Source organism: Rhipicephalus microplus, chromosome 4, assembly GCF_043290135.1.
Source record: "Rhipicephalus microplus isolate Deutch F79 chromosome 4, USDA_Rmic, whole genome shotgun sequence".
Lineage (NCBI taxonomy): Eukaryota > Metazoa > Arthropoda > Arachnida > Ixodida > Ixodidae > Rhipicephalus > Rhipicephalus microplus.
This window is the reverse complement of record NC_134703.1, coordinates 77,470,681-77,483,374: the sequence shown is the minus strand read 5'-3', so window position 1 is coordinate 77,483,374 and position 12,694 is coordinate 77,470,681. Positions and strand designations below refer to the sequence as shown.

At 43.3% G+C, this 12,694-nt stretch overlaps 1 protein-coding gene across 1 annotated transcript in view; it reads right to left on the bottom strand.

Moving 5' to 3' along the window:
* LOC119172757 (uncharacterized) overlaps positions 1 to 12,694 on the bottom strand; it is a 95,929-nt gene that overhangs the window by 22,303 nt on the left and 60,932 nt on the right. Inside the window, exon 2 of the mRNA XM_075892984.1 lies at positions 11,603 to 11,811. Coding sequence (XP_075749099.1) covers positions 11,603 to 11,811 — 209 coding nt within the window. The remainder of the gene's footprint in view (positions 1 to 11,602; positions 11,812 to 12,694) is intronic.

Here is a 12,694-nt window from a genome sequence, read left to right as displayed (position 1 = left end):
CCGGGAGGGTCTGTGGCGGCGTGCGTAAAGAAAGGGGTTTCCCCGTAATGGGTCGGTCGGCGGGCGGCGGGCGGCGTGCGCAAAGGAAAGGTTTCTCGTTAATGGGTCGGTCGGCTATTTATCTTTAATTTTCGTCCGTTTCCCTTCAATGGTCATGAAGTGGTAGGCGAACGTAAACACTTTGTATGTGCATGTAAGAAAAAAAAACACAAGAAAGGACAGTGTACACGTACGGGTCAGTCAGAAAAAAACATGGTTTCCAGCTATCAATCTTTGTCACCAATTTTCTCCTGGCTTACTTCTCGGAGGCAGTTGAGTTTTCCGGGGTCCTCGTTGATGCCGGCTACTAATGTACGAAATTTGAAAATAAAATATGCCTCACGCTGTTCGCGCTCGCGTCTGTTTGAGAAACCGGACTGCAAAAGAGTTACGCTGATATTTTCAAAACTGTGGTTTGGCAGGCGCAGATGTCTAGATAAAGGTAGCTTCGGCAGTGAAGTGGCGTGGTACCGGTGATTATTGAACCGCAGCCGAAATGGCGTGTCTGTTTGGTCGATATATTCTTGTCCGCAGATGTTTCAATGTAGCATGTATATTACGTTACTGGAGTCACAATTAAGGCTTTCAGTTATGCAGAATTTGAAATCCGAGAGGTTCGCTTTGGATTCACGTGTTGTGACCATCTGTGGGCATACCTTGCATCGAGCTTTTCCGCAAGGATGGCACCCTGATTGAATTTTGGGGGTGTTTGTTTTTGCTCTGACAAGAATGTCCTTCAGATTTTTATCCCGGCGGTACACCACGTGAGGTGGCTTCGCGAAAATAGAAGTTAGTCGTTTGCTTTGCCTGATTATGTTGAAATGGCGGGAAAGTATGTTGTTGATTCGTGGCGCTGATGAGGAGTAAGTTAGTACAAGGTCGCCGCCCGCCGACCGACCCATTACGGGGAAACCCCTTTCTTTACGCACGCCGTCACGGACCATCCCGGCACCGCGGCGACAATCTTGGGTGGCCCGACACACGTCAAGAACTGAACAGCACGTGATATGAACCGTATGTGGATGTAGACGGACAGTTGGCTTCGTTCTCAGTGTTGACAGTGGTTCTTTCTCTTTTTCACTTTCTTTCTTTTCTTTCATTTTTTTGTCTTTTTTCTCCCCCTTTTTTGTTTTTTTTTCCTTTTTCTAGTTCCCTCTCACTCTCGCAAACATCTTTCAGGGCGAGAGGGACACGGCAGCAACGAAGTTTGGAAGCTCATGTCAGTATAACTCATCCCCTAATGAAGGGAGGACCCCTCCCGAAACTGTTGGGAAATAAATATAATTATCCTTGTTGACAACGCTACCGTTGTGGCATATCCCATATATATATATATATATATATATATATATATATATATATATATATATATATATATATATATATATATATATATACATATATATATACATATATATATATATATATATATATATATATATATATATATATATATATATATATATATATATATATATATATATATATATATACGCTCATCCAATGCAACAGCAAGTGCATTGAAGCAGCATCAAGTCACTTCAGGCGTTTTTTGTCTGTCCAACAAACCCATTATTTTTTTATAGGTGCAGTGTATCGAACCGCACGCTCGCAGGTCTCATCTCACGGCTTCTTTTTCTTTTCTTTCTAGCTCTGTCCCAATTCCATCGCACCACCGCACCACTTTGTTCTGTGACTCCAAACCTTTTTGTGTGGCTCTTGATATGTAAATTTCGCAGCCTCGCTTCTTCAGGCGCGCTTTTCATGCGACGCATTCTTGTTAAAATTCGACCAGCAAAGAGGCTAAACAGAGCGCCTAGTAACAAAACCCATGTTGCCACATGCGATGCCCGACAAGAAACAGCCCTGAAGCCCAGAAAAAAGAAAACAAAATCAAATTCAAAGGAAAGTCGAAATTCGAGACAAAGGAAAACAGAAAACTTACGCCTGCGCACAGTGAGACGCGTGGCGCTTCGAAAGCTGACACACCCGAAAGGAAAGCGCGCCGGCTTTTTTTTTTTTGACCTTTGCATTTCTTCGAAACAATGTGTCATGCATACTTGTGGAAAGAACGCGAAAATAAGGCTTTTAAACTATGGCGGTCGTTATTGAAGGGGATAAAGAAAGTGCACGAGAGCACACTGAAGTGAAGCAAAAATAAACTCCTAGTATAATGTCAGCAGGCAAGAGGGAGAAAGCATGAGCGGCTCGTGCGCGTATACTATCATAAAATTCCCTACGACTTTGCACTCATTTCATATGACCCACCCACTTGCATTGAGAAAACCATGAGAAGGAAGTTTTTTATGACGACATTGGCTGTTTTTTTTTTCTTGCCAGATTGTTGAACAAGCGTGGCGTTGCAACGCGAACGCGTGTAAGCAGCCTTAACGTGAGGAGGCGGCGCGCACATGTAGTCTGCCTAAAAGCATGGACTATGAGAAATAACGAAACAGGGTTGCGTGGGAACCAAAATGCGCAGAGCTTGCAATAAAGGCGCGGCTCTTACGATGACGTTGGCGGTAGTAATGGTCACATCAAAGGACATCGCAAGAAAGTTGGCCGAAAAGAAATGGGAAGAACATGAGAAACGGGGTACATTCACGTGGTTATTTGTCGTAAAAAACGTCTTGTACCATTTGTTCGCTCTTTTTTTCCTTTGTTTGTTCATTCCTTGATGTAATACGCACGCATGAAGCACAGACAGAAATGCACGAAGCTTACAGAAACATATTTTTTATAGACCCTTTCCCTGTTTACAAACACAGGCCCTTGATAACATCCGCTTTCGCCTACCAATGTGCCTTGATAGCATCGATGGACAACAAGAGCTTTAGAAGTTAGCCTGCTGATTTTCTATATTTTTTCCCTTTTTGGACGAGATATATCCAAATAAAAGTTATTTTGAGCTCCATAAAAATTGTAAGAGATTCCCTTGAGCTTTACGCACGTTCTTTTTATCTGAAAAACTAAACAGATGCTTTCCTTATCCTTAAAAGAAACTTGAAAACCTGCTTTTAGTTCGACGGTAGGAGCTGGTAAATTAGGTGACCGGAAGTTTATGGGGTACGGCGTTTGCAAATCAACGACTGGCCATTTTTTACTGAAACATACACTTGCCCTTACTGGGCACCTAAGCTACCTCCGATGAGCTTTTAACATGCTCAGTCCTTCTCTACCACGTGAAAATGATTCTTTTTCATATGTCTCAAAAAGGTCGTTTTTGCCAGTTTGAAATGTACTCCAGAACGCATCACAGCATACCAAGCTTTGTACAGTGAAATGGTATTCCCGAAAACATGTATTGTAGAGCAACAAATATATTTTAGAATGAATAAAAATGTGGAAAGTGTGGAATTTTTGGTTGCCAGATGGTAAACAGTGCAATAAAAACACTATAAATATGCAAGAACAAAGCAAATTGAGAATATACGTACATTCTTTAGATAAATGACCCAGGAACAGCGTAAAAAGTAATGAATGTTGTACAAGATGTTCCTCTTCACATAGACAAAGAAAATTAGAACTGAGGTGCTGCTCCATTGCTAGTGCCATGCGGTGAAGCATTGCATAGTTTTTCGTGAGACACAAGTGTACTCATACTCTTTTGTCAGAAACTTTTGTTGTCTTGTGATAAGAGTCTCTAGGTGTTTCAATATAGTAGACACCCATGGTGTGAATAATTCTTCTATAAATTAAGTGTTCAATGAACTTCTCTATCAGAACTAGCATCACCTATTTTCATGAGCCACCTGACTCCGCATAGGTTGGCGTTCCCTTATATGCATCCAAGCATATTTTTTCGTTTTTTTTTCACAAACTGTATTTTAAAAAATGACGTTATTGCGTGCAGTTCCAAAAGGTTTCGCACTGCTCCGTAGTCAGAGACAAGATGTACGCCGGGAGGCTTCTTATAGTTAGGAGAAGCTATTCAGCCAGCGCCAGCACACCGCGCTACAGCGAAGTGTGGACCACGCAGGTAACCAGAGTAGCTATAAGGCAGTGCACAAAGGTCGGAAGCTATACACGCACTTGCTGCGGAGTAGACAACTTGAGGATATAAGCAAAACAAACCCATGAATTGCCATGGATGTCTCAGGCTGACGCAAACAATCATCACCAAGAAACTTGTAGCTGAGATGTTCTCATCTTCAAACTCTAAGCTCGTCCTCACTCAATTCAGGCGGGGTAACAAGAGAGTTTTGACGAGCGCATGAGTTTTGCAGCGCTGGTGCGCACCCATAGGAGCGTCTACGACGGTGTCATAGGAGCGACTAGAGACACTAGATGCAACCCTGTGTCTGATATAACAAAGAAAGTAAAACTAAAATTGCTGGAAACTGTCATAGAGAGCCACTTCGACACTCTAAACACGCGGTGGACCTTCACAAATAAATGTTTTGTAGAACAAATGTTTCCTGACTCCTAGGAACAGCTGTCTATAGAATATCTGGCATAATATTATGGCAATTACTACTGTTTAACATTGTCAAATTGCGAAGCTGACATTTTAATTTGATATTCGGCTTTCAAAAGTTATTTTCATTGCAGAACTTCAGTGTTACTGTACCACAATCACGAGGTGAACGTACTTCTGTCAAGTTCGCCAGCCCAGTGCACCTTTCGAACAATACACGCACACTGGTTCGCGCAAAGGTCTGTCAAAAATCACTATGCTGCCGAAATGGGCAAATTCAAACTGATTCTGAAAGATGAGTACTTGAACTAACTACTAGAAAGTGCTAGGTGCACGCGAAACAAATTCAACATGCCAATATTGATAATCCAAAAGCGTCGATCACCAGTGATCGATCACCAGTGATCGATTCCAACAAACAATCAATGCTCTCCAAACCTCCCGGTGTAATGACCAGCCTAGGCCATGACGTCAACATTCGCATCTGCTCACGTCATCTACTAAAGCAACTTACTTATCTGCCCACATGTACGTGCACTCACCGCTCTTTCTCGCACGATGAGGAAGAGTACTTAGACAGAAGGAGAGACAAGCCCATGAACGGAGCTTAAAATGGCCCTGCAACACTTTTGAGCGTGGCCAGAAAACGCTGCCGATCGGTAGTAGAGGCTCCCGAGAACACGCGAGCCAAATATTATAGCACAGCACGGGGCCTGAAATGCACAATAAACTATCAAAGTAAGCTAAAGGTTGCTCTTTTCTCGACAAATCACGTAATATACCCGAAAATCAAACGTAAGAAGCCCATCTGTCAGCCATTGGGTGATTTGAACATGGCGCGCTCTCTCGATACAGGGATCGCCGTGGGAGGCCGCTACTTGTCCACTCGTGCACACGCAATCACACTGAGAAAGCCGCGCATTCAAAGAAAAAAAAGAAAAAAAAGTGCTCAAGGTCACGAGGCGTACGTGACGTTTTTCTGTGGCCCTATTATCCCTTCCTGGTTAGCTTCCAGTGCTTTCGTCGGGACGAGAGGAGAGGGAATGCAATTGCAGCAGGCCACAAACCTTTGTAACTCCACTCGCACTGGACAGATTCTTGAAAATATTTGTGGCGTTGAATTCGTGAGACAATAAGCTCTCCCAGTGAATTCATTCCATGGTTACTTGAAAAAGTGCTTCAGGGCCACTTCAGTGAAAGAAAAAATGACGCGAGCGGGGACCGCTTTTGGACCATCAGACTGGTGTCCCTCAGGCATTATGGCATTGTGTTCGAAAAAATTCCCGCAGCTGTGTGTTTGTTGAAGACTCGTGCCCAACTACAATACCACTATTGAATTTCTAGCACTGGGTGGTTTCAAGACCCTACGATATTTCGCTCTTTGTGTTTTTTGTTTGTGTGCTTGAAGACTGGTGCGGCGAAACGTCTTTTGGAGTCTGTTATCATGTATCCATCGGTCATCCACGCAAACTTAGTTATTATTAAAAATTTATTTGAAGTGTACATGTGAACTTAGGGCTGTTGATGAGCGATTCTGCGTGCCAGTGAACATACTGGCACGCATAATAGTGCATCATTTACGCATCTACAGTAAGCTACGTCATTAGGAGTCAGGTTTCATTGATACCATTATATGCACTGCGATATTCTTCTAGTAGGGTAATATGATAGCGTAGCCGGTCTAAGATTTCGCTAACCTCCCTGTCTTTGGGCCTATTTCTTACCCCCTTAACACCACATTTATGAAACAGCTGTTCCTAGTAAAACAAGCTGTAATGGGCCTCACCTTTACGCACTCCCATGCGAATTCTCGCCGCGTCAATAAAAATAAACTGTAATTTTAGAGTTTATGAAATGCTCCCAAGAAAACGCCGTATTCCCGTAGCCGCCGATGTAGGTAAACGGCTAACTCATTTCCCCTATAATTTTTTTTTGACAATAGGTAACTATCTATGCGCTGATTATGTTCGCTTAATCACAGCCATTGAAGAGAGCAGCGTTACTTTAATACGCAGGACTTAGCCATATGCTAAATGGAAGCAGATAATAGTATTATTTTTTGAAGTGTAACGTCCCAAAATCATCATTTGACGGAGAGACGCCATAGTGAAGGGTTCCGAAAATTTCTACCACCACCTGGGGGTTCTTTAATAATGAAAGCAGGCAGCGAGATACAGAGACACTCGATGCATGAAATGCAAGATTCTGGAAAATATAATTTTTTGCCGAGAATAAACTGCTAGATTGAGTCAAGATTGAAGCACTAGCTGTTCTTCTTTACAGTTCAAAGAACATTCTGCGAAGTGAACGAAGAGAATTGTCTGGGAGTATTTGATGCAGAAACTTTAGAAATTAAGAATCCACCTCATCCCCACCTCTGCTCCCTGAAAGTTCACTTTGCGTTCAGATGATATATACATCCGAGGAGAGCTTCGACATAGGACGGTGGTCTGTCGTGTACCAAGAGACTTGGTGAATACAGCCGAGTTTGCAGAACCAAAAAAGAAAGGGAAGGAAGGAAAACGAAGAGCCAGTCTATTGAGAGCACTGGGAGGATGGTCTCAGATGAAAAGGCCGATCACGTAATTTGCGATCATTGCGTCTCGCACCCCAACTTCGCCATGCCCGACTGTGATCGATAAAATCTCTCGTCCCGCGCAGAAGGAGAAACGACCCGTCCCGTTGCTTAGTATCCTTCTTTTTTTTTCTTAGAAATATTCCGTTCATTGAATCAATATTCTTTCTTTTTTTACTTTCTACGGGAACTTGAAGCACGGAACAGACGGTTTCGATGCAAAGGAGGCATGGAGTTTAATCTCAATAGCTCCGCGATTGTACGGGTTTATTTCACTCCTTCCTATATTGAGCCATGCTCTGCGCCTGTCTGGCCTTTCTTGGTGCACGTTCACCTACATTTCGCTGTTCAGCACACATTGAACATCGTGACAGTTTTATGAGTGTCTGCCTCAGTGGTTAAACTACTGGCCTTAGAGGAGTAGTATTGAATAATAGCAGGCAATTGAGGGAGTGACAAATGAGGTTTCGGTTTATTGCAACGAGCATTATTAAAGTTCTAAGTTCAGTTTCATCTACTGCTATCAAACTCTTATTCTTATAAAGTTGCTAAAAAAGAAATTTCAACAAAACATAAGCTAATGTTGCCATTTGAAAAACGGTGTTCCCATAGGAAGTACACGGGTCACCTCTGAATACAACTTGACGCCGAGTTGAGAAAAACGTATCCATATCCCACCTTCCAAATGATTGAATTCTCGTGGCTGATTCTGCAATATATCGCTTTCATTTGAGACCAGTTAAGGAAAATTCACGCACCTGCACGAAGTGAATGACTACGAAAGGGCAAAGATAGGCCCTAAGATCCATAGTCTCCACGCGGAGTTCGCCGTTCAGTATAAAGGACGGACCGATGGACAGGCGGACGGAAGGACTCCCGGATGGAGGCACGGATGAACAGATGGGCAGACGGATGGCGCAAAGTGATCATGTATTGTGCTGTCATATACCTGATTGGTGCACACATGGAACTGATTTTTCACAAACATATTTTCGTTTTTTTTGTTGTGCAGGTGTTAAGTTTCGGTTTTGGTTTTGTGTAGCACACCGGACAAGGCTCCTGAAGAGCTTTGCCGCTATAAAAAGTGTGACAGCTCTTCTGTGGTAAATCCTGAGAAAATGTGTAGCACGAGCCCAGTGACTCCTGTTTGTTGAAGTCCCACTAGTCTTTAACAAAGAGTCGATGACACCAATGTATCTGGTAAGCATGTAATGTTTTCCAGCCCAATGTACTTGTTACAAAAATTCGCAAGCTCAGTGTACGACATACGACTTCCTGCTTCTTACGGCACTTGAGATGCGCTTTGTCGCGGCGAGTCCCTTCATGTTGTTTGACCGTTCAGGTGCACCTACACAAAGCCAGTGAATCACAGGGGGGAATAGAGGGCTAGCACCATGTCTATCGCGGTGACATAGACAGCCGCATGTTTCCAAAACGTTTTAGGAGAACCGCTCCTTAGGTCTTGGCTTCTCGGCGTCCATGACGCTACGCAAAACCGAAACCGAAACTTAACATCCGAACAATGAAAAACGAAAACATCAGTAAAAAACCGACATTATGTGTACATCAATCTGGTATATGACAGCACAATACATGATCACCTGCACCGTCCATCTGTCCTACCTTCCATGCATCTATCCGTCCGTTCATATGCCCGCCTTTCATACTAGTCGGTGATTTCGACGTACATAAAAACTTTGGGAGCTATCTTCGCCCACTCATCATCCTCAACTTCGTGGAGATTCATGCACTTTTCTAGTGTTTTTTAGTTAATTAATAACATTGCTTGGTTATTTCTGGTAATCATAATATTTTAGACTATTGTTTTAGACTTTATTTATCATGACCGAGCCTAAAGTATCGCAATCTTTTGCCTAGTTATCTCCTGCAGTTTGCGCTGTACTGCGGGCGTGATCATTCCCCATCAGATGCATGAGCGAACAATTCGAGGTCCTAAAGTACTCTGCACTCAGGAAAATGATACAAAAACGATCATTTCGGACTGCGCCTCTCGCGGTCAGGGTTTTTGAGACCCCTGTTCACGCTAGAGTTTCCACATTATTGCTATCGCAATAATGTGGACACTCTCGGCTGTTATTTGCCATCCCAATCGCCATCACCATCATGTCTAGGATATGTAGATGAAAATTAATGAACCTGAATAGTTGAAACGTCATAAGTAGCAGTGTTGGACCAAATTACTTCTCAGCTCCATGATTAGCAGATGTCGTGCTAGTCATTTGTTCATCATAACAAAACCAACACAGCACACTCGTTATCCCCAAAACCTCGTGCTCCTTGCATCTGCCTTGGTCAAGTGTACGCGTTCGCTACATTATCCTTGCGGTGTATTTTGACGATACACCCTTTTAGGAGCTTGCTCCTTTTGCTGGGAGATTGTCTCTCGTCGTCGCGCCGGTGTGTACGCTAGTGCTCATTGCTCCCGCTAGAGGCGCAGTTGTGCTCTTCGTTTCAAGAACGCTCACTAAATAGCGCGCCCCCACTCAGGCGACGCTCGCTTCACTCTCGGTGGGTGCTCTAGTTTGGTAGGACCGCTAGGTGGCCGCGCTCATATATATAGCGCTCGCACTCGGTGCGCTTCCTTTCTCTCTCGCAGGATATCACTCTGTGCGCGTCTATACCGCTACCCACTATGAACACCGCAGAAGCAAAGGTGGCGGCCCGGAGGGCTCGCGATGCGGCGGAAGCGCGGTCTCGTCGTCAAGACCTTTCGAGAACTTTTCACTACGTCCCATTATTCAAAATCTTGTGGCTTTGTACTTTGCAGATCATAAACCTATTATAGATGAAGGAGCTCTGGAGCGAGCTCCTTCATCTTCATTGACTTCGTGGATATGCGGGAGTTTTTTTCATCCTGTCTCGATTTCAGATTCTAGCACTCTGCTTCACCGCACCGCTGTGAAGACACCTCACTTTTTTGTATAGATTTATAATAATTTTGAAGTAGTATGACTATATGTTCCATGTAATCACGTCACAGGCGAGCAGTTTTGTCAGAGAGGACATTAGCCGTGTTTTAGGCGAGACGCATATACGGCCACAAAAACAGCGCTCGGTGCTAATGAGCATCTCGAATGATATGCCAGGCTCAGAATAATCATTTAAGTCGTCATGCGCAGTCTCGCATACTTCCCTGACACAATGAATTTCCTTCACACGTTTCGCATCCACGAGAAAGAGCCTCTTCAATCTCTTAATAATCACATGCTCATTATTTACTCAGGTCCCTCATGGCAGCTCTCATGCGCAGGAACGACAACATGCACGAACTCTAACGTTGCGTCTACTACAAATTCTTCAACAATTTCAAAGTGTGCCCGTGTTTACAGAGATTCATGTTTAGTATTTGTTCTGAGGCTACGCTGAGGTCATATCAGCCCGTTCCAAGTTCGTTTGTCTAAGGAAAATTTATTCTCACTAATGAGCCCTTGTCGTGCCCAAATAAGAACTGTATTAAGTAAGCGAGTAGCGCATTCCAAAGGCCGGAGTGAAATGTGACGTTTGATATTCAATAAGCCAACGAAACAAAGAAGAATTGCGGGAGGTTGTATTGCAAATGCAAAAGTCAGGCCGTATCTGTTTAGCTAGAATCAAAGCTAGACGCTGAAAGCAAGCACGTGTTTTGAATACTACGCACTTAAGAAGCGTTAAAAATCGTCACCCAATTCGTGCGTTGATGTCGCCCTCTGTGAGAGTCACCGAATGTTTTCTTTCTTTTTAACTTCCCAAAGTATAGGCCTTCTTTCTCGGAGAAGGAAAAGGGCGTTTGTTTATTGCGATGTTCGGACTTTTTAAAACATCTACCTAATAAACGCATGAACAGTATGTTTTATTCGCAAGCTTTCCTTTAATTATTTCGAGGGTGAAATAAATCGGCAATCAGGTTGCTGAAAACAAAGCGAAGCGCAATGTGGTTCGCACGTGGCTTGCGCCAAAGCTTCCTGATTTAATGTACACGCTATTTGACGTTTCTGCTTGCGTACTTAAAAATAAAGCTTTCATCCACTTCCTGTGTGTTTCATCTCCTGGTTTTGTGTTTGAATGTGCCACACTCCTGCAGTTCCTCCAGCATTTGGGTGGCATGCTAGAAAGTAAACATCTGCAGCACCTGCGAAACACCTGTGTTGTTTTCTGTTAGAGCTCGAAGCCTCGACCGAAAAAATCGAGTGAAATATCGATTCTCTCTAGTTCTGAGTCACGAAATTCCCTCAGAAATTGGAACGTGCTTCAGAAACACGAAACGCGACGGTAAAACTGGTCAACGTAAGGATCGCCTTCTTCGATTGATTCAAGTGAGAAATATACTAAATTTGAGAAGTGCTGTATTTGATTATTATCTTCTTATAATATGAAAAATTTTCTTTTTTTTCCAGGAGGACTGCCATTGGCCGTGACCCAAGTATCCTATTAAAAAGGAATGAGTACCCATTCATGAGCATCAAATTTTGTGACGATGTGCCCCGAGCAGATTCGCATCTTCGACAGTGTGAACCATCTATAACGTGCTCAGCGCAGTAGTTCCGTTTCACTGAACTTTATAATAGACTCACGTCTACGTAGACTCCCGACAGCCTGTAGGCCTGGCCCGGTGGGTTCTCGCTGGGAAGAAAACGGAAGAACTCGCGGTGATTCTTGTACCACTTGACCGAGTACAGGTCGTCAGACTCGAGGTCGAACGAGCAGTTGAGCCACAGGGGGTCACCTCTGATCACCGCGCTGGGCATGTCCAGCCGCACCAGCCGCAGACACTCGCACAGACCTGCAGCAGTGAGAAGAAAGAAGACGTGGTCCGATCACGCTTAACAAGTTGAGTCCTTTGATGCTGAATAAGAAACATAGAATAAATGTAATAGCAGCGTCCGATAAGTGGATAATACCCAAGAGTCACACAGTATTAGAAATCCATCTTGTAGAAGTCAAACGAATAAATTATATTTGGCATACACAGCCGTACTAGTGGATGAATACAAGTTTATTCGACGTCCGGCAACGTTTTACGTGACCTGGGCTGAGGTATCTCGCGGGGGAATGATGCAGATGAAAAATCCAGAATCATGCTTCTAGCACTCTGTTGTGTTTCATAGGCATGCACAAATATCAGTGATGTGTAATAATTCATAAGACATTGCTATTTATTCGAAATTCGATTCAAAAATTCATCTTGCATGATTGACGCCTCGTTGTCGAACATGAATATCACAAATTTAGATAAAAATTGCTTACACTGTCATGCTGGTTATGATGGTGTTATGATAGCGCATGCCTTGTTCATTCCCTCTGACAGGGAGCTTGTGGCAATTTACTAGTATATATGCTCAGATTTTTTCTGTTATCTCTGTCAGTTCGGATATGAAGAACAGTAGCGCTTGTATAGGAAGGTCACTTCGGCCGCATGCGCGGTCACATACTCTAAAGGAAGGCTGTTAGTGATAAAAATGATAAATAAAAGAAATGCATAGGTATTAAAAAGGTAACTTTTCGTACAGAGCATGCAGGACGCAAGAAGAATGGTAATTTTCGTAACGTTGCATTCTCGAAGGTGCAACTCTATGTCTAAGACTTTATATACTAAAAAAAAATTGACCACCATTCAATGAAATTCGTTCGCAAGGTGCCAAAAAAGCACAAACATAAGCAGACGT